The sequence below is a fragment of the Ictidomys tridecemlineatus genome, chromosome 1 (assembly GCF_052094955.1).
Source record: "Ictidomys tridecemlineatus isolate mIctTri1 chromosome 1, mIctTri1.hap1, whole genome shotgun sequence".
NCBI lineage: Eukaryota > Metazoa > Chordata > Mammalia > Rodentia > Sciuridae > Ictidomys > Ictidomys tridecemlineatus.
Genome location: NC_135477.1, coordinates 110012888 through 110040435, shown reverse-complemented (window position 1 = coordinate 110040435; position 27548 = coordinate 110012888). Strand labels below are relative to the sequence as shown.

The 27548-nt window shown below is 35.9% G+C and overlaps 1 protein-coding gene and 1 long non-coding RNA gene across 2 annotated transcripts in view; one reads left to right on the top strand and one right to left on the bottom strand.

Moving 5' to 3' along the window:
- The window catches only part of LOC110598230 (uncharacterized), a 31028-nt gene extending 4909 nt beyond the window's left edge, over positions 1-26119 (bottom strand). Inside the window, exons 1-3 of the long non-coding RNA XR_002484070.3 lie at positions 25901-26119; positions 19426-19461; positions 2733-2807 (exon numbers count right to left, since the gene is read on the bottom strand). This is a non-coding gene — a long non-coding RNA (uncharacterized LOC110598230). The remainder of the gene's footprint in view (positions 1-2732; positions 2808-19425; positions 19462-25900) is intronic.
- LOC101962759 (mitochondrial import inner membrane translocase subunit Tim17-A) lies at positions 20296-21220 on the top strand. The gene has a single exon (XM_040273089.2). The coding sequence runs from the start codon at positions 20315-20317 to the stop codon at positions 20822-20824; it is 510 nt and encodes a 169-aa protein (XP_040129023.1). The 5' UTR covers positions 20296-20314; the 3' UTR covers positions 20825-21220.
- Positions 26120-27548: the final 1429 nt, after the last annotated feature.

The following is a 27548-nucleotide window of genomic DNA, read 5'->3' as shown; positions in this document are numbered from 1 at the left end:
CAAAGCTACTTCGTCTTAATATTGCAACTCACAGATATAATAAAGAGTTCCAAAACTTAAAGATACATAATATAGAAAAATGCATATGTAGAAATTATTTTACATATATATAAAATCAGTCCAAGATATTTTAAAGTACAAATAAATCTTTATTTTACTTGAGGCAAGAATTCACGTTTTTATTTATTTCTTGGTGCCTGCTTGAAGCTAAGCAGTTAGAATGCATTAATAGAAAAACTTCCAGGAAATGAGGCAATGCAATAAAAAAGAAAACAGAAAAGTACTTTAAATATAGGAAAAAAATAATTCTGTATACCATGCTACAGCTCACTAGCCACAGATTTAAAAAAAAAAAATAAGCTACAACAGATGTGTGGCAGAAACTGAAAGAAATTTTTACTTGCACTAATCTGAGCTGACAGCTGTTATTAGGGCTGACTCTGTGATACTTCTGTCATCACTTCTAAAAACCAGCTTTTTAAATGTGGAAAGGGGGATTAGGAAATATGAGAGGGAAACTTTAGGGATATAAATTTGGCTGTTATCAGTCCTGAAGTTCATCACCTTTTAAACTCAAATCAATATTTTTGCATTATTGAGTCTGCCTCCAGATGTTTTTGTATGGAAGCAGTGAAAATACCCTTCCATTGTGGTTATTCCTCTTTACTGTATCGACCACATTTTTGAAGGAACTCATATAGAATTTTAAAATTCTTTTTTGCACTGTAAATTAACTTTGAATGAATGTAAATGTTCTGGTGACTCAACCCAGGGGCAATATAATATAATGATAAATAAATGGCACAGGCTTTATGGGCAGATAGCCCAGACTTAAATACCACTCTCATTATTTTGTGACCTTGGGCAAGCTATTTAATCTCTTTGAGCCTCTATTTCCTTCTCCACAGAATGGGGATAGTGATAGCATCAAGAATGTTATGAGGATGAAAGATCATACATATATGTGTGTACATGTATACATATGAATATGCAATGTATATGTATGATGTTTTATGCCTGTGTATAAGAATGATTTAGAATTATGTCAAATGCATCATATACATTCTTTAAGTGTTGTTTCTACAATTTTAATGTCATTTTAAAATCACCATATAACTTAGCCTGCAGATCAGACTAGAATATTGATAAATTCAAAATCTATGTCTCTGTATAGGAAAATCATGAGAAAAGTCCAACTAACTATATCTCATTTTTTTTTCTGCTGAGGACTGTTTTCATTGTTTTAACTTATTGAATAGACTACCTATTTGGTGTTGAGCACACACATGGGAAATATAACTAGGAATCATCTCCCCTTGTTTTATCAAATTTAGTTCCCAGTCCTGAATCAAAGAACATCAGAGAGTTCTAAGAGTTCATACGCAGTTATGGCAATCAGGGGCAAGTGGTTGGGTTAATTATATTAATAATGCATTTAAATTTGTTCTTATCTAGTACATAAGGAAAAGAAAAGATGTTTTGCCCATTCTTTGGTGAGGCCAAATTTTCATGTCTCTAAATGGACTTGGTAGTTAGTCTGAGGGAGTGAGATGTGTTTTATTTATTGTTGTCATTTTTCCTTTTGTCAGGGTAGGCGGTCATCCAAAGGAGAAAATTGTGTTATTAGAATCAATTGGTTTGGTTACTAAAAACCAAGGAGCCACATTATTTTATAAGTTGTAATATAATTCTATTGTTTTTCACTAACCAAAAAAAAAACCAAAAACTTATAGGAAGTAAAAATAGCTCCAGGAGCTATTATTTTTCCTTGGCTTAAAAAAAAAAGAATGCCCTCTTTCTGACAAAACCTCCTCAAAATGTGTCTCTATTCTTATTTACTTGTCAAATATTCATTTGTTTTTCAACACTTAATGGAATGGAAATTAAGGCTCGCATTGTATTTTCTTTTAAATCTCAACTTTCAGCTCTTTATTTTGATAAAATATTTTTTCCAGACACTAATATTTCTGATTAAATCAGCTGTAGTCTGTGTAGAAATTTGGTTTTCATTTTCTTGTAAGTCCATTGGGGAAGGACTAAGTGTGACATTTATAGAGACACAAACCTGTGAGGTCTTGTGATGCTTTTTAAATTTCTCTAAAATTCTGTGATTAATTATCCAACTAAACATTTTGAAGCAAAGCAATACCTTTAAATTGAACATGCCATTGAAACTAAAATTCTAACAGTGGCTCTTCAGTTGCCTTGTCATTTTAGATATCTCAAAAATGTTAGTTTTAGTTGATTAACAAGAAAGCAACTGCAATGTACAAGATAAAGGAATAATAAGGGAATTGATTGCATTTTTCCTGCCAGATAAACACGCTTCACAGAAGGCTTAGCTGTCACATACCTACAGTTTCAGCTGTTTGAGAGAGTTTTGATAATAGCATGAATGTCAAAATTCAGCTGCCAACCCTAAGCTGTCAGCTTTCAAAATGCTCTATAGAGTGCTTGTCCCTCAGGGCATAAATTCCAAGGAGCAACTGAGCTGCTCTACAATTTGACAGCTTATCCTAGTTCTGGGAGTGCCTTACATCTGTGCAAATCTAGGAAAACTTAAGTGGTAAGGGCAACTCTAAGATGTGGAGATATGAATGGAGCACAACCTCTAAGAAAATAGCTCAGAAGTCGTTTGGGTGCTAGATATTCAAATGGCTCAGGAGGCCTTTGGAAAACGAAGCTAACTTCTGCTAAGCTAGCTGGATTGCAACTGGGCAGCAAGCACTTACCCACTGCTGCAGCCAAGATTCTCAAGGTGGAAAATGATATCGTGGGAGCAGCTCCTTCCTCCATTGGTGACCCTGCTAAGTAGAAGCAATTTCCCCAATTATGACTGCAATTTCTCATCAAGCATTACATAACCCATATCATTTCATCTTCCTAAAATAAATTATTCATGTCGTTTGGGAATTCATCTGGAAGTTGCAGGTCAAATACCCCATTTGCTGCTAAATTACTGTTAACATTTTTCTTTTTTTCTGATTTATTAACTGTTTACACAGAATATTGCTTGGATAAAACACATTTTTCTCAATGCAGTTTTTCTATTTAAAAAAAAGTACATCTTTATTTTCCTGTGAATCCCCAAGGTCAAGTTAAGGGTTATCATTGGCTCTGAAAAAAGAAAAATTTCATCCTAAAAAAAAAAAAATCAATTGGTATTATACCACCAAAGTATTGAACACATGGAATGACTATTCTATCTATTCTGTGAAGACAGTGTATGCAGTGTAATGGAAAGTACTCTATCAACTCCTATACTACCCTGCTGTGTGGCAAGAGGCAAATTATTTTCTCCTCTGGCCTGATTTCACCCTTAATGGAACATATTGGTAGTATCAATTTTGTGGACTATTAAAAAAACTTCATTAACTAATACATAAACATTAACTAATACATAGACATTTAAATGTCTAGTATCAACTAAATACTCCAGAAAAATAAGGATACTAGACATTTAGTAAATGCTTGCTAAATTTTAACCATAATTTTCTACATATTTGAATAATTGTTACATTATCCTGATTTGTTCTTCTAGAAATTCATTATTTTTTGGAAAAAAAAAGATAAAGAAATGAGTCAGCAAACAGTGCAATTTTTATTGTATTTCTGGAATGTGAGTCACTAATCTAACCATGGGATGCAGGAAGTCAAGAATTTGGCAAACTAGAGGCCATACATGTGTCTAGTAAGGGGAAAAGTTGCCAACTTAGTAGGGTAAGACGGATATTTCAAAAGCATCTATATAACATGCTGAGGTTCAGTTCTTACCTACTCAACTGCGTATCTGCTGAGGGTCTGCACCAACACTCTTATCTCAAATAGCTCCTGTCATGTTGTCATATTGCCTTGTTTATTTCCTTCATAACATGCATAAGTTCCTGAATTTACTTAAGGACTTATTAAGTTATTTGCTTATTGACTCCCCAACACAATTTTCACACATTTGTTTATCTACTTCTCTTTCCCATCCATAAAACTCATGGTAGAACATTTCTAGTGCTGGTTTACTTGTCGATACTTTATACAAAGGAAGCAATGCATACATCATACTCTTGCAGTATTCTGCTGCCTGTGAGAATAATCAATGCAAATATGTGTGTGGCATTGGGGAAAGCATAGGCTATAATCATAGGAAACAGAACTATAACACTTGTCAATCATCATTATCAAACTCCACATTTATGAACCAACACTGTAAATGGAAAGATGGTTCAAAAAAGTGGCAATCTGATCTCTTGTCTCTTGTTCTCAGAGCATTTGTAAAGGAATAGAAAGACACATTCTAAAATGAAACTATATTATTCTGATATTCAATTGGGGCTTCCATAAATTAATTAAAGACAAAATAGGAAATATTGGCCTGTTAAACATGAAAATCTCCAAACATATTGGTACTAATTTAAGGTTATTTTGTGACTCCTCTAATTCCATAGGTGTCTTATATTTTCCATCTGCCACAGAATAGCTTCCCTTTTTCTGATACTATGGGATAGAAGCACAGTAAGCATAAAAGATCATCTTTGACCTTGAATTCAGACACAAGCATTCCATGGTAACTATAACAACAAAAATGAGATCTAGCATGATGGTTTGCATAGAGCATTTTCATATTGAGTACAGATGCATTGCCAGGCAGTTTCATGTGCTGAAATGACTGATGAACTAATAGCTTTCATTCACAAGAGACCAAATCTGTAAAGTATTTCTACAAGCATTATTTTCAATAGGGGGTCCACCAAGAGACCTTGATGGTGTTTAGCTGGACGATGAAGGATCCCAAACGGGTACACTGACATGCCTGGTGCCTTGACAAAGATGATTGAAAGGGAAGAGTTGACTGCATCACCTGCACTTGGCTTCTCCAGCATGGCAGTCTCATGTACTTCTTACGTGGTTGCTCAGGGATTCTAGAGGGAGTATACCAAAAGATAAGAAGTGGAGCTGCCAGTATTTTAAGGCTGAAGTCAGGATAGCCTCAGTTCACAGAAAACCCTCACAGATTTAGGAAGGAGAAATTGACATTTGACTTCCATCTCTCAATGGGAAGAACGTGGAAGAATTTGTGGTTCTTCCATACAATCATTCCATGGATTTAAAAAACAACTAGGTGCATCTACTAGTGAAATAGTAAAATGTGCTTGCTTTACCATACATAGTTAAGTAATTTTATTAATGATCAAAATGTGCCTTTGATAAAATGAACCCTTTTTAAAACTTAAAATTGAGCAAAAACATGATGATCTATGAGAAGATTTTTACGCCAATTAATAGAAATTAAAATTTTCAAGAATAGTGATTTTTGTGATTTTTATTAACTGTATTACACACACACACACACACACACACACACACACACACACACACACACATACACAAACCCCAACCAAATTCATATGCTGAAGTCCTAACCTGCAGCACCTTAGAATGGGACTGGTTTTTGGAGACAAAAGTTTTTCAGGAAGTAATTAAGTTAAAATGACATCCTAAGTGTGGGCCCTAATTCAATGTGACTGGTGTCCTTTAAAAGATTAGGACATGGACACATACAGAGGGACAAGCAACTGAAGACACTTGTTGATGGCTATCTGCAAGACCAGGAGAGAGGGCACAGAAGAAGCCAAACCTTCCAACACCTCTATCTCAGGCTCCAACTTCCATAACTGTTTAAGACACCCAGTCTGTAGCAGTTTGTTATGACAGCCATAGAAAACTAATGCTGTATTGTGTGACTTTAGTAAATACCTTGGTAAGTTTCACTTTTTTTTTTCTTTCACAGCTGAAATCTGCTATTCCAAAGAGTACTTAAAATGGTTTCCCGTCCATTTTAATATCAGATGCAGTAATAAGAATTGTTAAAAACAAGATTAAAAGCAATTTACTTCAGAAGCACTTGAACTCTTATCTTAATGCTTACCAAAGAAAATAACCTATCTGAATAAATTTGCAGATAACTTAGTTCTTTGCTTCACTTTTCAACTACTACATAAAATGTATAATTATTTTGTTAATTGTTTTCATTGGTCCAATTTAAAGTTTCTTTGATATTTATTTTGCTTTTTATTTCCTAATAGAATTTTCATTAAAAAATCCAAACAAGCAACACCTCTATTTAGCCCTTGAAATCTTAGGTATAGCTGAGATAGGTCTAGTTTCTAGCAGGAATTTTATTTCCCCCTCTCTTAACAATTTCTTCCTTCAGCTCCCAGATTTCGCCCTCTTAAATTTTCTTCTTACCTTTCTAGTTGCTTGTTTCCAGAAAAATGTTTTACATTCTCTTCTTCAACTCACTGTACCTTTAAAGTAGGTGTGCCTCATAAATCTGTAATTGGTACCTTTCTCTCTTCTCTTTACAAATACTCTTTGGATGATCTCACATATCCTCAAGTTTTATCTATTCTCTATGTGCTGAAGATTTCAAAGTATTTTTTCCAGCTCAGCTATTTTCCTGTTCTCCAGACCCATAATCAAGGGCTAACTGAAATCTCCATCTGAGGGTTCCACTGGCACCTTCAAATCAAGAACTCCAAAGATTCATTTATCATCAGTCTCCTAAGATCAGCTCTTCCACATTTCCATCAACATCATGAATGATCCAGTCACACAAGCTGCCACTCAAGTAGAAAAAGTGAAATCATCTTTGACTTGCCCTTCCTTCACCCCACATATACAACCAGTTCTCAGGTGACTTTTTCTCCTTAGTATCTTTTGAGTATAACTCAACACACACACACACACACACACACACACACACACACACACACACACACAATTTCTAGTGCTTGAGATAGGGCTCTCATTTTTTATCATCTAAGTTATTTTAACCACTCTTTAATAGATACACTTTCCCCTGGCTTTGTACTGCTCCTAATTCATGCTCCATACTGTCACCAAAGTGCTCATTCTACAAGGGAAATCAGTTGAGTCCTCTTTCTTGTTTAGAATTCTTTAATGGTGCTACATAGAACCACTCCCAGTCCTGGGAAAAGTTCAAATTCCCTAACATGAGAGCAAAGTCAGTAATTGATCACCATTTCTTTCCTCTCTTGAATAATTTCTAATCCTTACTCCAAAACACATTTTAGATATCACTTGCCCCAGAATGCTTCTTCCTCCTTCCCTCTTCCTACTCTGTCTTTCCACCCCCTACCCTAGGATTTTTTCCTTTGTAGTTCCTATGCCAACCTATGCCATATTCAGATGCCTGTATCTCTCACTAGGAAACTGTGTTTTCCCAGAGATCAGCTATTGGATTTTATTTGATATCAGGGCATATAGTTTCCATTCAACAAATATATTCTAAATAAATGAGTAACTATACATTTTTTAAAAAATTTGCATTGTAATTCTCAAGTAAGTTTTATGAAAGAGTATCACTATGTCTCAGTGTCCCAAAACAGCAACCTGGAACCACAGTCAGTATTTCCCAGTGGGAACTATGTCCAGACAAAGTAGAAGATCCACTAGTTTGAAGAGCTGTCCTTGAAAGTTCTGCTTGTTTGCTGACTCTTGAAGAAAACCTGTCCGGAAGATGACTGAATGGTGGTAATTTAAAGAGTCATTACCTGTGCATAGTACTGGAAATATTTGTGCCTGGTGAGAAGGAGCAACATAAGGATGCTTTTAAAAGAAAGACACTGAGCTGGCAGTAAATGACGAAGCACATTCGAGGGCAATTAACTCTCAGGATCACGACTCTAATATTCAGTGCAATAATCAAATGTAGAGTCTCAGGTATATCATATAAACTTAATAGTATTTAAAGGCAAAAATAAAACAATTCTTTGAACAAACAAGCAGTCCTTATTGGAACATGATTTTGCCTTCCTATAATTCTTAGGCAATAAAATGGGAAGTATGTTCAAAAAAAGTCTCTGGTTTATAATAATTTCTAACGCAAAGCACAATTTCACTGAGAAAACATAATACTAGCTCTTTTTGTGTTACCTGGCCCCTTTTAATAGGGCTTTGAAAATTCTAGCATCTTCTGCCACAGTAAGGCACTAGAAAAGAGGATGAAGAGTGGATTACCCTGTCCTTAAACATCATTCACAAAAATTGCCCTGAGGTATGATATTTCAACTGGTTTCTTCCTGTCTGTAGAACTCTGCTTCTTCTTTGGGAAGCTGTTTATGGACTTCTCTGCCAGACTCAACAGGAGGTCTTCCTCCTTCCCAGCAGATAGCAAAAGTAAAATGTAGGTGCTCTTTCATTCTCAGTAAACATGGAACTCTCTCTCTTCCTCTTGCATGATCTTGATATAGTTTACCATTTTGATAAAAAAAAAAAACAGACTCACAGCCAAACTTGGTCACACATGTCTGTAATCCCAGCAGCTCAAGAGTCTGAGACAGAAGTTGTACAAGTTCAAAGCCAGCCTTAGCAATTTAGTACCTCTCCAAAACAATTTAAAGTGCCCATGGGTTCATTCTCTGGGACCAAAAACAAACAAACAAACAAAAAAGTTTAAAAAACAACAACTAAAAACCAGATTTTCTATACCAAATACTAAGCAAAAAGGATTTCTTTTAATAAGTGATATTGTAAAAATCTACCACCTCTTTTTTTTCCATTTTGTAATCAAATTCAAATTTCTGCTGCTAAAAATTATAAGGACCAGATGTGAAATTTCCTTTCTATCATCAGAAGAAAATTTGGTGTCTCTGGCTCTTTTTGGCCTCACAGACACAGCAAAGACATGAATATAAGAATCTATTTGCTTTGGCTTCTCCTCCTCTTTCTTATTATTAACATTTTCTAAACCCCCTCAAAATACCACCAGCATAACTCAGACCCTACTCAGAGAACAGAGTCCATTGTTTCCTTCAAGTCTTTTCAGTAAATGTTAGTTACTGCTATGATCCATAAAATCATTTAAACAAGAGTATAAATTTGCACCATCTATACAATCGAAACTTGACAGTCACTCAACTATGGTATTCTTTTCCCAGAATCCAAGAGTTTATCACTTATAGATTATTCTTTGTAGTTTCACAAAAACTACCTAAGGTATATTTGGCCTTTTAGTGTACTGAGGACAGTTTTCATAAGCTTACATTGGAGCATGGAACAGCAACTCCTCATTTGTATTTTCTTCCTTGTTTAAACACAGAACTCTCCCAAACTCAGCATGAAATCTTATGAATATTTTCAAACTTATTATTACATCATTGAATAATCTATTTAGCTGAGTCATAAAAATGGTCCCCAAAATTTTTAGAATCTGGTTCGTGTCCTGTTATTATTTTTTGATGTGTTAACAACCATCCTTAATTTAGTATCTTGAAACAATGATGATTTAGTATTTCTCAGACTTCTGTGGCCTGGCTGTGAAGTTCCTTCTGGTTTTTCCTGAACTCAGTCATGTGATTGCATTGACCTGGAGGAACAGCTAGATTGGAGAGTCCAGAATGGCCTGACCTAGTTGGAATGGGTGCTGGCCATCAGCTAGGATGCCACACTTTTCTATTTGGCCTTTTAGCATATAATAAGCTAGAGTGGTTTCTCTCCATGGTGGTCTCAGTGTAGAAAGTGAAGGTACAGCTTGAAAGACTCTTTAGGCCTAGGTCCCAGAATTCGCAAAATGTTACTTCTACCTTAGTCTATTGGCCAAGGAAGTTGCAAGGACGGTTCCAAGAGTGCAGCTTCTCCTTAACTAAAAGTAAAAATCTGCCAGTCAGAACTAAGAGGCTAGAGAAATACCAGGATGAAAAGAATTTGTGAACACATTTTCAGTACACTCTATAGGTGGACTCACTCATAAAATTCTTGCTGATGTTACTCCCTATGTAGAAAAAACAAAGATTCTAAAAATCTTCTGGAAATTTTTTTTCCAAAGAAGCATTTAAGAAGGCATATCAGTTACTTCCTACATACCACTATAAATCTTCTCACTCTTAATTTTTCTGTTGTTCCAGCTGCAACTATACCACTGTCTTTTCATGACAGCAACCTATTTCATAGAGGTGGGTTCTCTCTAGTGTGAGAGAAGTCCTGGGCAAATAAATACTTTAGCAGGGTACCTGTTTATAAACAGTATAACTTATTTCAGTACCATTTTGGAGATCCAACCTCACATCATCTCAAAAGAAATATTACTCTGAACATCTGTCCCTAACTTCCCAGTTCCCCGAGGTTATCAGATAATTCCCCGAGGTATCAGATAAACCTCTTTGCCCAATCCAGTAGAGGACAGATGCACACAAGCTCAGTCTCACACCAACATCTAAAAGTCTCTGTTTTTCAAGTTATTGGACTTCTCCTAAAGACCAGATGACCATGTTAACTATAAGTGCCCATGAATCACTGACCAGAAAGGAAAAACAAGAGTTCACAAGGGAAATTCTCAATAAATAGGGAATGGAAGTCATTGGGTCCTGGACAAGTCTGAGAGGTATTCTATATTTCTCAAACTTCTTCAGAAGGGAGCTAAGCCATGGAGTAAAATTTAAATGAATGGGAGTTTGAGTCAGCAGAGAAAGTCTTCCTGCCCACCTGCCCCCCACCATGCTGTTCTGAAAAGTATTGTTTATATGACCTCTTCAAGGACCCCTTAAAACTGGGCAATCAATGGAGCGCAATAGCAGCACTGGCCAGTTTTCATAACACACCTTCATATTAACTCTCCTTTCCTTGTTTTACTCCTCTTTCCCTCCATCTTGTTCACTGGGATTCAACTCCCTAAAAAATAATAGCACATAAGCCTTTAATTTGTACCCTACTTCTTACAGAACCTAGGCTAAGGCACCACACCACACAGAATTCAAGTCAGCCAATAGCTAGTGGAAGATGTGGAGCGCAATGGTTACTAAGAGATGAAGCAGACTTCCAGTTTCTGTTCTAGCAAGTAAGAAACTGTGAAGTCATCATTGCAACTAACAAACTGCAAAACCAACAAGTCTTCTTTGATCTCTCAGAGAACTGAGGTCACAGACAAACCACTACACCCAAAACTGGAAAAATAAAGAAGCAGATACAGAGAATCGTGGTTTATTAGAGCAGAAACCTCAGTGGGAACCCGTGCTGGGGTAAGAAAACTTGAAGTACAATAACTGACAAATTACTAGGGATTCACAAAAAAAAAAAAAAAAAATCTGAGAGTTTAAAACATTTAAATTCAGGAGCTCTACTAGGTTCTTACAGTGAATATTAGAGAAAAATCCCCTCTTGCTTGTGACAGAGGGAAGAGAAATGGAACATCTTAAAATAGATCAGAGCATTATATTCTTATTTATCAAGGCCTGCCGTTAGGAAAAACTATTTACCGGTACCTAATAGGCTGCAGTTTTATCAGAGCCTAACCTACCAAAAGGAAGAAAATACCCAACCCTAACCACCTCTAGACGTAGAGTTCCCTCTCACAGGGTCAAATAACTGAGAAGAACTAGTGAAGTTCAAGTCCAAGGGTTCATCCAAAGATGGAGACTATCGTAGGACTAGAGAATGCTTCCTCTTCTCCATACCTTATCACCAAATTACTAACAACCTATTTATTTTCTTTCTTTTTAATATTCTTTTAGATGTTGATGAACATTTATTTTATTCATTTATTTATATGCAATGCTGAGAATAGAACACAGTGCCTCACACATGCTAGGCAAGCACTCTACCACTGAGCCACAACCCCAGCCCCTTACTTAACTTTTATCCAGTACATCATGTCCATCTGTCAACAAAAAGTTACAATACACACTGAAAAGCAAAACATAATTTGAAGAGGTTGAACAAGTAATAGAACCACAGACAGATTTGCCAGGAATATTGCTTACATTATTCATCTGGTTTTTGCATGTTATAAGTTGCTCCATTAATGCTCTTAGCATGTTATTCATACAGTTTAATGAAATTAAACAAGAAATCAATAATGGAAATACAAAAGATGACTAGAAAATCCTCAAATGCTTATAGATTAAATGATATGCTTGTAATTAAAAAATAAATAATATATAATAAAACAAATAAATAATAGATCAATGATGTAAATCTCAAAGAAATTTTAAAAATGAAAGCATTTTGAGCTAGATAAAAATGAAAATACAACTTTAAAAAATTGTGTGATGCAGCAAAAGCAGGCTTAGAGGGAAATTTACAGTATTCAGTGTATATATTAGATTAAAAGACGGATCTAAAATTAATAATCCAAGTTTCCACTTTATAAAACTATGAAAAGAAGAGCAATTTAAATCCAGAGTAAGCAAAATAAAATAAGTAATAAAATTCACAGCTGAAATCAATGAATTTTTTTAAAAAGGAAACAATAGACAAAACCAAATAAAATCAATATCTCAAACTAGACTTATGAATATAGACACAGAGTATATAGCCTTCACAAAACGATCATAGACCCAAATGTAAAACAGGATACTATAAAGCTAGAAGATAACAGTAAAAAATTCTAGATGGCCTTGGGTATGGCAATGACTATTGTGTGTGTGGATGTGGTACAGGGGATTGAACACAAAACCTTACACATACTTTAGCATGTGCTTATGCTGTGTTACACTCCCATCCCAGCAATACAACACCAAAGGTATGACTCATGAAGAATTGATAAGCTATCAATCGATAAGATCTGAGACTTTTCTGTGAGAAAGACAATGTCAAGAAAATAAAAAGAGAAATAACAGATTGAGAAAAGACATCTGCAAAAGACACATCCAATAAAGCACTTTTATCTAAACTGTATTTTAGAAAATCTCAGAATTCAATGATAAGGAAACAATCTAATTCAAAAATAGCTAATGGCATAAATAAATAACAAAGAAGACACCAAATGGCAAGTGAGCATACGAAAAGATATTCAATATCATATGCCATTCAAGAATTAACAAATTAAGATAATAAAATACACCACTTCATGCTTATTAAAATGGCCAAAATTCAAAATTCTGACAATAACAAATGCTGGTGAGGACCTGAAACAACAGGAACCCTCATTCATTGCTAGTAGGAATGCAAAACTGTACAAACTGAACATACTATTACCACACAATCCAGTAATTACACTCCATGGTAGTTATTCACAGGAAGTAAAAACATATGTCCACACAAAAACGTGCACACCAATGATCATAGCAACTTCACTGATAATTTGCCCAAATTTTAAAGCAACAAAGATGTCCTTCTAAAGGTGAGTATGGTACATATAAACAATGTAATATCATTCAGCACTAAAAGAAATGAGATATCAGCCTCGGAAAACACATGAAGGAAACTTATGTACACTTTATTAAATGAAGGAGGCCATCTGAAAAGGCTATAAACCGTGTGAGTCCAAGTCTATGCCATTCTGGAAGATTTTAGCATTCAGATCAACACTAGCTTGATCATTTAACTAGCTTACTGCCTTATGCCAACTGACTTAAGCTTTCTTCTCCTTAAATTACTCATCTGTGAAACAGAACTAAAGATTATCTCCTTCATGAGATTAAAACTCATGAAGAGTTTTAATCTCATGAGTTCTGAGAATTAAAGAAAATCAGGCATATGAATAATTTAGCACAGTGCTAGGCAGAAAATAAGCATTTGCCATCTATCTTACCTATAAGAAGCATCTACAGTATACTCTTGAAGATATAAAGAAGAAAAAGCCAATGAATGCTCTTCAGTAATTCATAATCTAGTAAAAACCATGAAACTATATATCAATATTAGTTCCTAATAATTTTTTCATAATGATAAATATGATCTGATCAGGAATTAAGGGCCCTAAAGAGTAACATCGTTGCAATCAATTGTAAAATTTAACCCCTATCTCTCACCATGCACAAAACTCAATTCAAAATGGATCAAGAATTTGGGAGTACAATCAGAGACCCTGTGTCTAATAGAAGAAAAAGTAGGCCCTAATCTCCATCATGTGGGATTAGGCCCAACTTCCTTAATAGAACCCCTATAGTGTAAGAATTAAAACCAAGAATCAATAAATGGGATGGACTCAAAATAAAAAGTTTCTTCTCAGCAAAAGAAACAATCTGTGAGGTGAATAGAGAGCCTACATCCCAGGAGCAAATTTTTACCCCCTACACATCAGATAGAGCACTAATCTCTAGGATATATAAAGAACTCAAAAAGTTAAACAGCAAAAAACGAATAACCCAATCAATAAATGAGCCGAGGACATGAACAGACACTTGTCAGAAGAGAATATCCAATCAATCAACAAATATATAAAAAAATGTTCATCATCTCTAGCAATTAGAGAAATGCAAATCAAAACTACTCTAAGATACCATCTCACTCCAGTCAGAATGGCAGTTATTATGAAGACAAAACAATAATAAGTGTTAGAGAGGATGGGACTGCAAATTGGTGCAACCAATATGGAAAGCAGTATGGAGATTCCTTGGAAATCTGGGAATGGAACCACCATTTGACCCAGCTATCCCTCTCCTAGGTCTATACCCAAAGGACTTAAAAACAGCATACTATAGGGACATAGCCACATCAATGTTTATAGCAGCACAAGTCACAATAGCTAAATTGTGGAGCCAACCTAGATGCCCTTCAGTGGATGAGTGGATTAAAAAAATGTGGCACAATGGAATTTTACTCAGCAATAAAAGAGAATAAAAGCATGGCATTTGCAGGTAAATGGATGACTTTGGAGAAGATAATGCTAAGTGAAGTTAGCCAATCCCAAAAACACAAATGCCGAATGTTTTTTCTGATATAAGGAGGCTGACTCATAGTGGGGTAGGGAGGGAGAGCATGGGAGAAATAGATGAATTCTAGATAGGAAAGGGAGGGGCAGGGGATTAGCAAGAATGGTACAATATGATAGACATCATTATCCAAAGTACATGTATGAAGACATGAATTGATGTCAACATACTTTATATACAAACAGAGGTATGAAAAATTGTTCTATATGTGTAATAAGAATAACGATGCATTCCACTGTCATGTATTTAAAAAAATAAAACCAATAAAAAGAAAGAAAAAAGAAACATTCAGACGCCATGACAAGTAAGAAGACTGTCAGATATTTTGCAGCCACATAGTCCTGTGCAGAGTCAAATCCTGATATTAGTCAGCCTTACAGCTTTGATGAACATCACCAACAGGAAGCCACTAAAGGCTTTATCAGTGCTATATTTGGTGCTGGTTTAGCCCTTACTTAGAGAACCCTATGCTGTATTGATCTTCTTACCTCAGAAATGATATAACTACCCCTGGGGAAGTGAAATATACAGAGCTCTGTGAGCTAAGCTTAGTTCCTGGATTTATGTCTGCAGGATATGAAATCCTAAATAGATAAGGAAGTTCAAGATGTATTTTCATCAAAAATATGGGAAGAATTAAGTCCCTAGCAATCATACTGGATATCTGCACACACACACACACACACACACACACACACACGCGCGCAAAAGACAACATAGTACAGTTTTTAACCTATTTAAAATCCAAATATACTTGACCCAAAGCCCACATATGTCCTACAAACTTCAATGGATATAATAGCATTCCATACAAGAGAGATTATTAAGGCTAAGAACCTCTTCTTGACGTGAAGAAGTGATCCCATAGTGAGGAGTGATTCCATAGCGAGGTTCTGACTTAGTTACATGAAATAACTTTAAGCATGACATGACAGAAACATATTAAAGATAGAATTTTGCTGAGTTCAATAAATAAACAAATTATAGTTTAAAAGTTACTATTAAGGCTCCTAAAGCAATACAGTTTAATGTAGTGTCAAATCAGATACTTTTGAACCAAACCGGAAACTCTGATTTAACAAAAATTTACACAATTAAAAAAAAGACTTAAATGATATTTGTGATATTCTTTCTGTAATTTTATTTATGCTAAGTCATTTTTAAAAAGCAAAGTAGATGATAGTGATATATTTATCTTCTATCATAATTCAAATAAATGTAATTTTTAATCCAAAAGTTTCTAAATGGCAAACTTCCAATTTCACATTCTTTTCCAGAAAATCCATTTGGACAAAATATCTGGCGTCCTAAACACTGTTTTAACTTTGATAATGTAGAAGCTAGACTGTAATTTAGAGAAGGATGATATAAGAAAGGAAAAGTGAGAAAAGAGTAGGCATCCCTACTACATAGATGTATTCATTTTATAAAGCGACAAATCAGTAAATTATGTTAAAAGAATTGAGCTTGAGTTGGGAGCAATAGAACATATCTATAATCCCAAAAACTCAGGAGGTGGAGACACAAGGATTACAAATTCAAGGCCAGCCTCAGGAACTTAGCGAGACCCTCTCTCAAAAAAATAAAAAATAAAAAAACTGGGGATATAGTTCAGTGGCACAGCTCCCTTGAGCTCAATCCATAGTACTAAATAATAATAATAATAATAATAATAATAAAATTTTAGGATATTATTTAAAATTACAAAAGTTGATAAAAACTAAAAATAACATAATTTTCAAACTTAATCATGGAAGACAGGTATATAGGAGTAATGTGAATTACTAAACTCACTTATTAACAGGAATTCTATAGATATGATCTATTGATTATGGAAGCATAAAGGAATAAGCATGTTATCTAAAGTTATCATGATAATCTTCAAAAAGATTTGTAGAAAGCAAAAGATGTTGCTATTTTGGAGAGAATAATTAGAAATGAAGAAGAGTGTGTGAGAAACTTACTATCCATTTTAAGATCATCATTATTATTTGTTATTTTCCATATTCAGGTGTTACTTTTAAATACAAAATTTATAAATAAAATATTGCTTCATATTCATACTGCTGTTACTTATTAATAAATAATTATAAAAACCTTAGATGTGATTATAGGTAACTGCAAAAGAAAGAATTTCAGAATATTTTAATCATAAATCTCTGCAATACAATAATAAAGATTATCTTTACTCTGAAAAGCTCAACATTTTCCAGTTCATTAACATTTTTCCAATGAAATAGGTTCATGACAGAAAACATTATTCTTATTTAACACCTGACAACACATTCATTGGTATAATAGGAAACGAAACAAAGAAAATTACTTCCAGGCATTACCAGGTGCATCTACTATATGACAACAAGTCACATAGTTTAATTTATTTTTATACCTTTATTTTATTTATTTATTTTTATGTAGTGCTGAGGATCAAACCCAGCACCTTGCACTGCTAGGCGAGCACTCTACCACTGAGCCACAACCCCAGCCCCCACCTAGTTTAATTTTTAGGGCCTTACTTTTCCCTTCTGCTAAATAAGAGTTAGAAACAAGGTCTTGAAATTTCTTCAGGCTCAACACACATGATCTTCAACAAAACAGGTCATTTGATGTCATCAGAATCAAAATTTTCAGCAACTGGAAATATATTCTCAAGCATTCTGCAGAAAGGAAAGCAGGTTCTCAGGAAACTGAGAGGGAGGTTGAAGAGAATAAGGTGAGATGGATGCAGAGCTAGAACCCGAATGCGCCTGTGTCTGTGCTGTCTTAGTTGACTGGGTACCACAGCAACTACCATTCACGGGGTGGCTTACTTAGTAGAAATTGACACTCTCACATTTCTGAAGGCTGGAAATCCAAGATCTGGGTGTCAGCACAGCTGGGTTCTGCTGAGGGCTCTTCCTGACTTGCTGTCAGCAGCCTTCTCAGTGTGTGTTTATTCTGTCTTTCCTTGTGTGGGGGGGTTGGGGTGTGGTTAGGGGGCATGTAGAGAAAGAGAAAGAAACAATCTTTTCCTCTGCTTTTAAGGCCACCAATCCTACTAGATTAAGTCCCCACCTGAGTGACCTTATTTAACCCTCATTACCTTCTAAAATCTAGATATCCAAGTAGTCACATTGCAGGTTAGGACTTCAACATACTAACTTGGGGAGGGGGGAAGAAAATTCAGTACATAGCATCTTCTTTCATAAAATGGGTGACAACTTTTTCACGTCTCTCCTGCCTGACAACATGACACAACTCTGTTCCTATATGTCAACATTTCAATTTGAGGAAATTAGTACTTCAAATAAATAAAAAAAACAAATATTACACAATTTAATATCATTTCTCATTTCTCATCGATGATTTAAGAGATTAGACAATCATGCTAAGTCAAATAAGCCAATCCCAAAATACCAAAGGTCGAATGTTCTCTCTGATATGTGGATATTAACCCATAACAAACAGAGAGAGGGGAAAAACAGAAGTACTGTGGATTAGATAAAGGGGAATGAAGGGAAAGGAGGGGTAAAAGAATTAGGAAAGACAGTGTAATGAATCTGACACAACTTTCCTATGTGCACATATGAACACACCACCAGTGAATCTTCACATCATATACAACCATATGACTGGAATCCTAATTAGAATAAGATATATTCCATGTTTGTATGAATGTATCAAAATAGTTTTGTCTGTCATGTATAACTAAAAAGAACAAAAAAAATTTAATATTAACAGCATAAAAATTTGAACATGATATAGTTCACACTTTCTCGACATTAAAGTTTAAATTCAAAGACACAAACACAAAGGTGCTAAGTTATCACACAGTGACCTTCCATACACATTTGTCATCAGTTGTTCCAATCAGACTGCTTGCGTAGTCTTCTTATAACAAAATTCCAAAGTGAAAAACTACAGACTCGTATTCATTAAAGCTAATGGATTTCTAGGACTGAGGATATAATTGAGTGGTAGAGCATGTGCCTAGAGACCCTGGGTTCAATCCCCCACACTACAAGGAAAAGAAAAAAATATTTAATATTAATGTTTTTCTAGAGATAAAATGATTTGATCTGAGTTCAACACTTCCTTTGCAGTCCAGTTTGATGGAAAGCCTGCCTTTTGAACTGTGAGAAACAAATAATCCAGTCAATGACTGGGTGAGGTGAATGTGGTTCAATTCAGGCTTAAGAGAAAAAGCTTGTTCACTAAAAATGAAAAATCATGTGGAGTTATGTAAATTCAGAAATAAGGAACTGAGGGTGGCAAATACAGTTTTGGAGGAAATTGCTACCTAATTACAACTTGCCTAGAAATGGGAAGAGATGCACAAAACCCACGAAGTTTTAGACAACATAATTGTTTAGTCAAAAAGAAGAAAAAATTCTAGCAAAGAGTACACACTATAGATCAAGTAGAAAATGCTTTAGAGTAGGTTTTAGAGACAAAGGCCAAAGACTTGGGGTTCACATTACTCCACGCGATAATTAGAGAGGTGACAGTGAAGTATCTATCAAACTTCTCCTCATCCTCCCCGGCCCCAAAACCACCCTCCTTGGCTAAGTCAGGCAGTACCTCTTTGGGACCCAGAGCACCAGGGTAGATACCTTTATTATAACCTTTATTCATTGCTGTTGGTATTTCTCAAAATATGATTCTCACACTTTCTGCATAATACAAACCACCATTATTCTTCAACACCCCTAATCCCCATGTGCTTATGTTAAAATGCATATTCTGGGCGGAAAATGTAGCTCAGTAATAGATCACTTACCTAACATGTGTGAGGTCCTGAGCTCAATCCCCAATACTGGAAAAAAAAAAAGAAAGAAAACATGCTGATTCTTCACCAGATTTAAAAAACATACCTCTTTAGAGTGAGCTCAAGAATCTGCATTTTTAAAACCATCTGTTATGGTTTAGATGTGAGGTGTCCCTCAAAAGCTTATGTGTGAAACAATGTAAGGAAGGTTAGAGATGAAATGATTGGGTTACAAAAGACTTAATCTGCTCAGTATGTTAAAGTCCCCGATAGGGATTAACTGAGTGATAATGTACGCAGGTAGGTTATAACTGGAGGAAGTGGGTCATTGGGGGCATGCCTGTGGGCTATAAATTTTGTCAGTGGTGAGGGGAATCTCTCTTTAATTCTTGATGGCCATGTTCTGAGCCACTTCCCTTCACCATACTTTTCCACCTTTATGTCCTGCCTCATCTCAGGCCCCGAGGAATAGAATCGGCCATCTATAGACTGAGACCTCTGAAACAGTGAATCCCAAAATAAACTTATTTTAATAAACAGTTCTTAATAAACAAAAATAAAATTATTCTTGTCAAGTCTCTGGTCACAGCATTGTAAAAGCAAACTAAAACACCATTCACCTGATTATTCTGTACATTAAATTTTGAGAATTGCTGCTATATGTTAATCGTTATTTTGTCCAATCAAACCATGAACACATTTGATGATGAGCACTATGACTAATCCACCTCTTCATTGCAACAACAAGCTCAAGCAGGCTCCCAATAAATATGAGTTGACTAACACCTGGGGAAATACTACTGCATAAGCAGAAGGTAAAAAAAGCAAAGCTCACACAATGACTGGCTGAATCCAAAGAATGGCATTAGATCTTAACTTCGCCCGCGCGGCTGGAGTCAAGATGGAGGAATATGCCAGAGAGCCTTGCCCCTGGCGAATTGTGGATGACTGTGGTGGGGCCTTTACGATGGGTACCATAGGTGGTGGTGTCTTTCAAGCAATCAAAGGTTTTCAAAATTCTCCAGTGGGAGTAAACCACAGACTACGAGGGAGTTTGACAGCAATTAGAACCAGGGCTTCACAATTGGGAGGTAGTTTTGTGGTTTGGGGAGGCCTGTTCTCTATGATTGACTGTAGTATGGTTCAAGTCAGAGGAAAAGAAGATCCCTGGAACTCCATCACTAATGGTGCCTTAACAGGAGCTATACTGGCAGCAAGAAATGGTCCAGTGGCCATGGTTGGGTCAGCTGCAATGGGTGGCATTCTCCTAGCTTTAATTGAAGGAGCTGGCATCTTGTTGACAAGATTTGCCTCTACACAGTTTCCCCATGGTCCTCCCTTTGCTGAAGACCCCTCCCAGTTGCCTTCCATTCAGTTACCATCCTCACCTTTTGGATACTATCGACAATAACAGTAGAACTTTTTCCCCAGGATTTCTTTAACAGAATGAGCTGCAGTTCAAGAAAGATTTCAGAAGATCAAGTTGCAGTCTGTTTTTAAAACCATAGGTGGAACAACTGTGGCCAAATAGGCTATGCAGAGACATTTAGCACTTTTTTCTATTTAAAGGAACATGGAGGGGGCGGGATAAAAGATGCCACATTTATGAATTCACACTTGGATTGCATTTGTGATCAAAATAAATATCTAATATCCTTAAAAGAAAATATAATAAGTGCTTAGAAGATGAAGGACTAAAGGGCAAATAACAGTGGAACATGACCATCATTTCCTTAGGGACTTCTCTGCCTGGTTTTGTGTGTTCTATTATTCAAACAATAAAAAGCTACTGGAACTTAAAAAAAAATCAAGATCAAATAAGTTGGAAAAAAAATATTTTTTGGTGTTTATTCTGAATGGAATCAATAATCCAGAAAATTTTACTAACTTCACTCTTTGAAAAATCAAATAAGGGCTACTTGAAACCCAAAAAAGCCCTGTCACTTGAGTGCAATGACTCAGAAAGAGACAGTGGTGAGACATCAGATGCCAGAAAAGAGCAGGGGGAGATGGCTACTGAAGAAGCCAGGAATATCCTCATTCTAGGATTTCTACACAGATGGAGATTGAAGAAAGGGGTGTGCTGCTGAAATCCAGATTGGGATAAAGAAAGAATGAGAATCAAGGTGTCAAAATGAACCATCTAGGAGCCACACAGTAAGCCACACACCAGAGAGTCACCCAGGCATCTGGCTCATTTCTACCCTGCAATCTACTTTTTGAAAACACTTGAAAAAGTGGATATTAGGATTGGAGGAGATTTTTCTAGAAGGAAAAGCGCTGAGATTCCAGTTGGTCAGTTGGAAATTTAAAGGTCACTAGTGAAATTTTGATTTAAATATGCAAAATCTTGCCTGAGTATGAAATATCTTGGAAATAGGATTAGACTTGGCAACTTCTTTCTGTTTTGCCACAGAACACATTCAGGCTTGTCGAAGCAAAATATATTACCTGCCCAAGGAGATAGGCTTCAAAATGTAATATAAATGCTAAGTTTTGACCAGATTTGGTGTAAGGGTCAATCTAATTATGATAATAACATCAAAACATTAACAGGCTATATTTCAAATTGGAGTTCTGGGGAAAACATGTTTGAACTCACTTCTGGCTATTTGTCTTAAGATGGACAGATTGAGAATTTCTTTACAAAAGAAAAGGTTATCAGCCTCAGATACATTCTATCTATGATGAAGATTAAACCCAAGAGCAAAAGGGAGCTGAGAGCTGAGGAACAGTTCAGAATGGAAATAGCTAGGTAGATACCTCCAATCTAGGTAACTAAGAGCTCCTGAAGAAAACTACTACCATGCCAGCTGATGGCCAGCATTTCTTTCCATGTGTCTATTCTGCTCCTGCTCATAATTCCATAAAAGCCATTCTCTTCATATATCTCTGACTCTCCACTTTTCCTATCACCTTTTATTGCTTATTATTTATTTGTTTGTTTGTTTTGCAGCCCTGGGGATTGAATGCAAGAGCACCTTTCCATTGAGCTACATCTCCAGTACTTTTCTTTTTTATTTTTTTTTTTATTTTTGAGAGAGTCTCACTAAGTTGCCAAGGATGACCTTGAACTTATGATCCTCTATACACTACTGCACCCAGCTTCCTATCACTTTTACCTGTTAACATTCCCCCCAAAAAAGATGGCTTTTTGCTTCTCTTCTTTCCACCTGCAAGAAAGAAACTTACCCACACCCATCCTACTTTCTTTACCTCCTATTGATGGGAGGGTAGGGAAGTTTCCCTACCCCATCCATGTTTAAACCTTCCACTCAGCCTGGAAGTCTTTTTCTTTCTCAGCCATTTGGACACACAGCTTTGGTTATTACTCTTTCTTTCTTTTATTATTAAATTATTTATTTATTCTAATTACTTATATATGATGGCAGAATGCAATTCACTTCATATTACACATATAGAGCACAATTTTTCAAGTCACTGGTTGTACACAAAGTATTTTCACACTATTCATTTCTTTATACATGTACTTAGGGTAATGATGTCTAACTCATTCCACCATCATTTCTACCTCCATCCCTCCTCCTTTCCCCTCCCTCCCCTTAGTTCTGTATAAAGTTCCTCCATTCTTCCCATGCCCCCCCCTGCCCTGTCACCATTATGAGTCAGCATCCTCATATCAAAGAAAATATTTGGCCTTGGTTTTTTGGAATTGGCTTACTTCACTTAGCATTATATTCTCCAACTTCATCCATTTACCTGCGAATACCATGATTTTATTTACTTTTAATGCTGAGTAATATTCTATTGTGTATATATATATTCCAAAATTTCCCTATCCATTCATCTACTGAAGGGCATCTGCATTGATTCTACAATTTGGCTATTGTGAATTTTGTTGCTATAAATATTGATGTGGCTGTGTCCTTGTAATATGCTGTTTTTAAGTCTTTTGCATATAGACCTAGGAGTGGGATAGCTGGGTCAAATGGAGGTTCCATTCCCAGTTTTCCAAGAATTCTCCATACTGCTTTCCATATTGGCTGTACCAATTTGCAGTCTTACCAGCAGTGTATGAGTGTGCCTTTCCCCCACATCTTCACCAACACTTATTGTTGTTTGTATTCTTGATAGCTGCCATTCTGACTAGAGTGAGATGGTATCTTAGTTTTGATTTACATTTCTCTAATTGCTAGAGATGTTGAACATTTTTTCATATATTTGTTGATTTATTGTATATCCTCTTTTTAGAAGTGTCTTTTCAGTTCCTTGGCCCATTTATTGACTGGGTTATTTGGTTTTTTGGTGTTAAGGTTTTTGAGTGCTTTAAATACCCTAGAGATTAGTGCTCTATCTGATGTTCTTATGGTGAAGATTCACTCCCATTCTGTAGGTTTTCTATTCACCTCACTGATTGTTGCTTTTGCTGAAAAGAAGCTTTTTAGTTTGAATCCATCCAATTTATTGATTCTTGGTTTTAATTCTTGTGCTGTAGGAGTCTTATTAAAGAAATTAGTGCCTAATCTGACATGGTGGAGATTTGGGCCTACTTTTTCTTCCATTAGGTGCAAGGTCTCTGGTTTAATTCCTAGGTTCTTGATCCACTTTGAATTGAGTTTTGTGCATGGTGAGAGATAGAGGTTTAATTTTATTTTGTGGATTTCCAGTTTTCCCAGCACCATTTGTTGAAGAAGTTATCTTTTCTCCAATATATGTTTTTGTCGCCTTTGTCTAATATGAAATAACTGTAATTATGTGGGTTTGTCTCTGTGTCCTCTATTTTGTATCATTGGCCTACAGGTCTATTTTGGTGCTAATACCTTGCTGTTTTTGTTACTATTGTTCTGTAGTATAGTTTAAGGTCTGGAATAGTAATGCCACCAGGTTCACTCTTCTTGCTAAGGATTGCTTTGGCTATTCTGGGTCTCTTGTTTTTCCAGATGAATTTCATGAGTGCTTTTTCTGTTTCTATGAGGAATGTCATTGGTATTTGGGTTGGGATTGCATTGAATCTGCATAATACTTTTGGCAGTATAGTCATCTTGACAATATTAAGTCTGCCTATCTAAGAACAAGGTAAATCTTTCCATCTTCTAAAGTCTTCCTTAATTTCTTTCTTTAGTGTTCTGTAGTTTTCATTGTAGAGGTCTTTCACCTCTTTGGTTATTTCTCTTTCTACTTCTGTTTATTTCATCAATTACCAAGGCTTATGCCCCAATTAGATTTGAGTCATTTTGATCTTAAAAAACAAAGTCTAACCTCAACCCATTCTAACCAGACTTCTTTAGAGAACAATCTAGACTCATTGTATCCACATTCTAACCTCCTGTTTGCTCCTTCTCAGTGATATAATCTAACTTCACTACAACTGATCTCACCAGAGTTTCTACTCACTTAGAACTGCCAAATTCACTGCTTAGCCCTGACCTCACTTGAACTCTGGGGAGCACCCAACAGATCTGTGACACGCATCTCTTGTGTTCTTTCTTCCTCTCTCTTAAAGGAAATTTTCACTTCCCTGTCTCTCTGTCTTCTTCAGTTCTTCCTCATAGTCCTAATCTTGGTCAATTTAACACTCAATCCACCCTCTCAGAGTCTCATCTACATTATCATATGAATAAATTCCAGGAACTTCCCATCTCCATTGCAAAATCTTCTCCCGAGTTCCAAAACCATATGTCCAACTGTCTGTGTGACATCTCAGACTCAGTCTGACCAAACCTGAAATAACCGTCTCTGGCTATCTCCCACTCAACCCAAATCTAGTCCTTTTCCCAGATTCTTTCCATTGATTAACAGCATAGTCATTATCCTGATCACACAAACAGTTAGGAACTTACTGCTTAATTGTGTGTGTTTGTTTTTCAGAAATACTATTCCCGCTTCCCCAATCCCCACATGCAATACCAGAATCAGTTTGACCAATTTCTACATGGAGTTAAGCAACACTTTATATGTTTTATCTGCTGATCTTCAGGTTAATGCTTGGTTTCTCTGTTCATTTACCTGTCATTATATTAGTTATTTTTGAGAAGAATACAATATGTTCATTAAAGTTAAACAGATTGAAGTTAAATATCCATTAGTTTAGCAATATGAACATAGTATATGAATCCTATAGAACTGTGGAAGTAATACATGTGATGGAGTTCTCAAGTTATCCGGTATATTCTTGAAAACTTAAATTACTACATTTTTATATAATAAATCATATCTTCTCTAACTGTATAAATTAGGAACAACATTTTCCCCTAGTTCTTATTCTGAAAATTATTAATCTTGTAGAAAAAAAAATGAAAGAATTGTACAGTGAATTCCCATGTACATAACATTTACATTTTATAGTAGCTAGTATTTGTGCTATCTTTTCTTTATTACCTATCAATCCACTTGGCTTTCTATAAAACAATCTCATTTCAAAATAGGATACAGACATCAGTGCACTTCATCCCTCTATACTTGAGCATGCCTATCATTAACTGGTTACTTGGGGTAAAGAAATTTACATATGGTGAAATCCACAAACCTTAATGCGTCATTCAAAGCGCTGCTCATTCTTGACACTTCCTTCTCTCTCCTCAGTCACTTTCTATGTTGCTCAATCCCTTCTCTTTTCCTCCAGCCCCACAGCTCTAGTTCAGAGCTTTGTCGCTTCTCACCTTCTTACGTCATGCAGTCTTTTCTATTTTCATTCATTCCCACAGCACTGTCAGGATGATTTTTCTAAACCACAAATCTTATTCATTTCCTGTTTAAATTCCTCTCTAAAGTTATTGCCCAAACATTCTGGGAAAACCTACATATAATACCCATCTTCTGGGGTTGGGGATGTAGCTCAGTGGTAGAGTGCTTGCCTACCACACGTGAGGCACTGGGCTCAATCCTCAGTACCATATAAAAATAAATAAATAAATAAAGATATTGTGTTCACATACAACTAACATTTTTTTAAAAATCTCTGAGTATGATACATAAGGACGTGATCCTGTTTCTCTGACCTCATTTTCCACCACCTCCTTACCTTCCCTACCTCTGCCCTTACTTTCCCACTCAAATATTACTCACTAAATATACAAAATCATTGGCACTATTTTGCGTCCCCACCCAAGGCTACTTTGTGTTCTTTTAGACGTGGTTCCTTCAGTCAGCAATGTCTGGCTTTCCTTTCACATTCTAGCTACCTCCTATTTACTCTTTCTTCAGATTTCACTTTTCCTGTGAGCCTAGCACCTCTACCCTCTATCAGGATTCCAGGCTTGTCCAGAGGCCCCCTTTAGAATCCCCAAAGATCATGTTCAGATGTTCTCTCCTAAGTTTTGCTCCAATGTTTGTCAGTCATCCCAACCAGTCTGCATCTCCTTGAGGGCAGAGAGAAAATCCTGCTTCTCATCCCCTCTCTCTGGTCTCAGATGCACAAATGCTCATTAAATATTCATGGAAAGAAAAGACAGAAAGAAGGCAAGGGTATTTACTAGATGTTTGAGAATCTTGAAATTTCAAGGTCAGTAGTGGGATGATGTTAATTCAAGAAAACATTTAATATAAATTTAAAATGAAAGGGGATACTCTTGCTTATATAGGCACTTGCTTGAAACCTCAGACAAACCAGAGGTGAAAATAAGACATAAACCGCTTTGTTTCTTTATTTTTTTTCTTCTTTTTAATTGTGGCAAAATACATATGAAATTTACCTTCCTAGTCATTTTAAATGTATATCTCAGTAATGTTAAGTATGTTCACATTGTTGTACACGATTCACTTTTAATTGTTTAAATATAGAGTTACAGCTATCTTTTTTTTTTTTTTTTCAGTTTTTGGCAGACACAACATCTTTGTTTGTATGTGGTGGTGAGGATGGAACCTGGGCCGCACGCATGCCAGGCGAGCGCACTATGGCTTAATAAAAAAAAAAAAAGGACAAGTAAAAGCATAAGGAAAGCTCTGACTCTCTTGACTCAAAGAGTCTATATTCCTGCTTAAATTACATGCAACAGCTATGCAGGTGCTGCCCTGAGGATGCACCACTAATTACCTGGCAACAGCTTCTAGAGCTGAAGGCAGAACTATCAAATCACAGCACTCCAGGGTGTTTTCTTCCAAAGGACAAGTGCATTGGACTATACTCCTGGTGTTAAAATACCCATGGGTTTTACACCTGCCAGCAAGATTCAGTC

Coding starts and splice junctions, on each gene's coding strand:
- LOC101962759 (XM_040273089.2), top strand. CDS start 20,315: ATGGAGGAATATGCCAGAGAGCCTTGCCCCTGGCGAATTGTGGATGAC.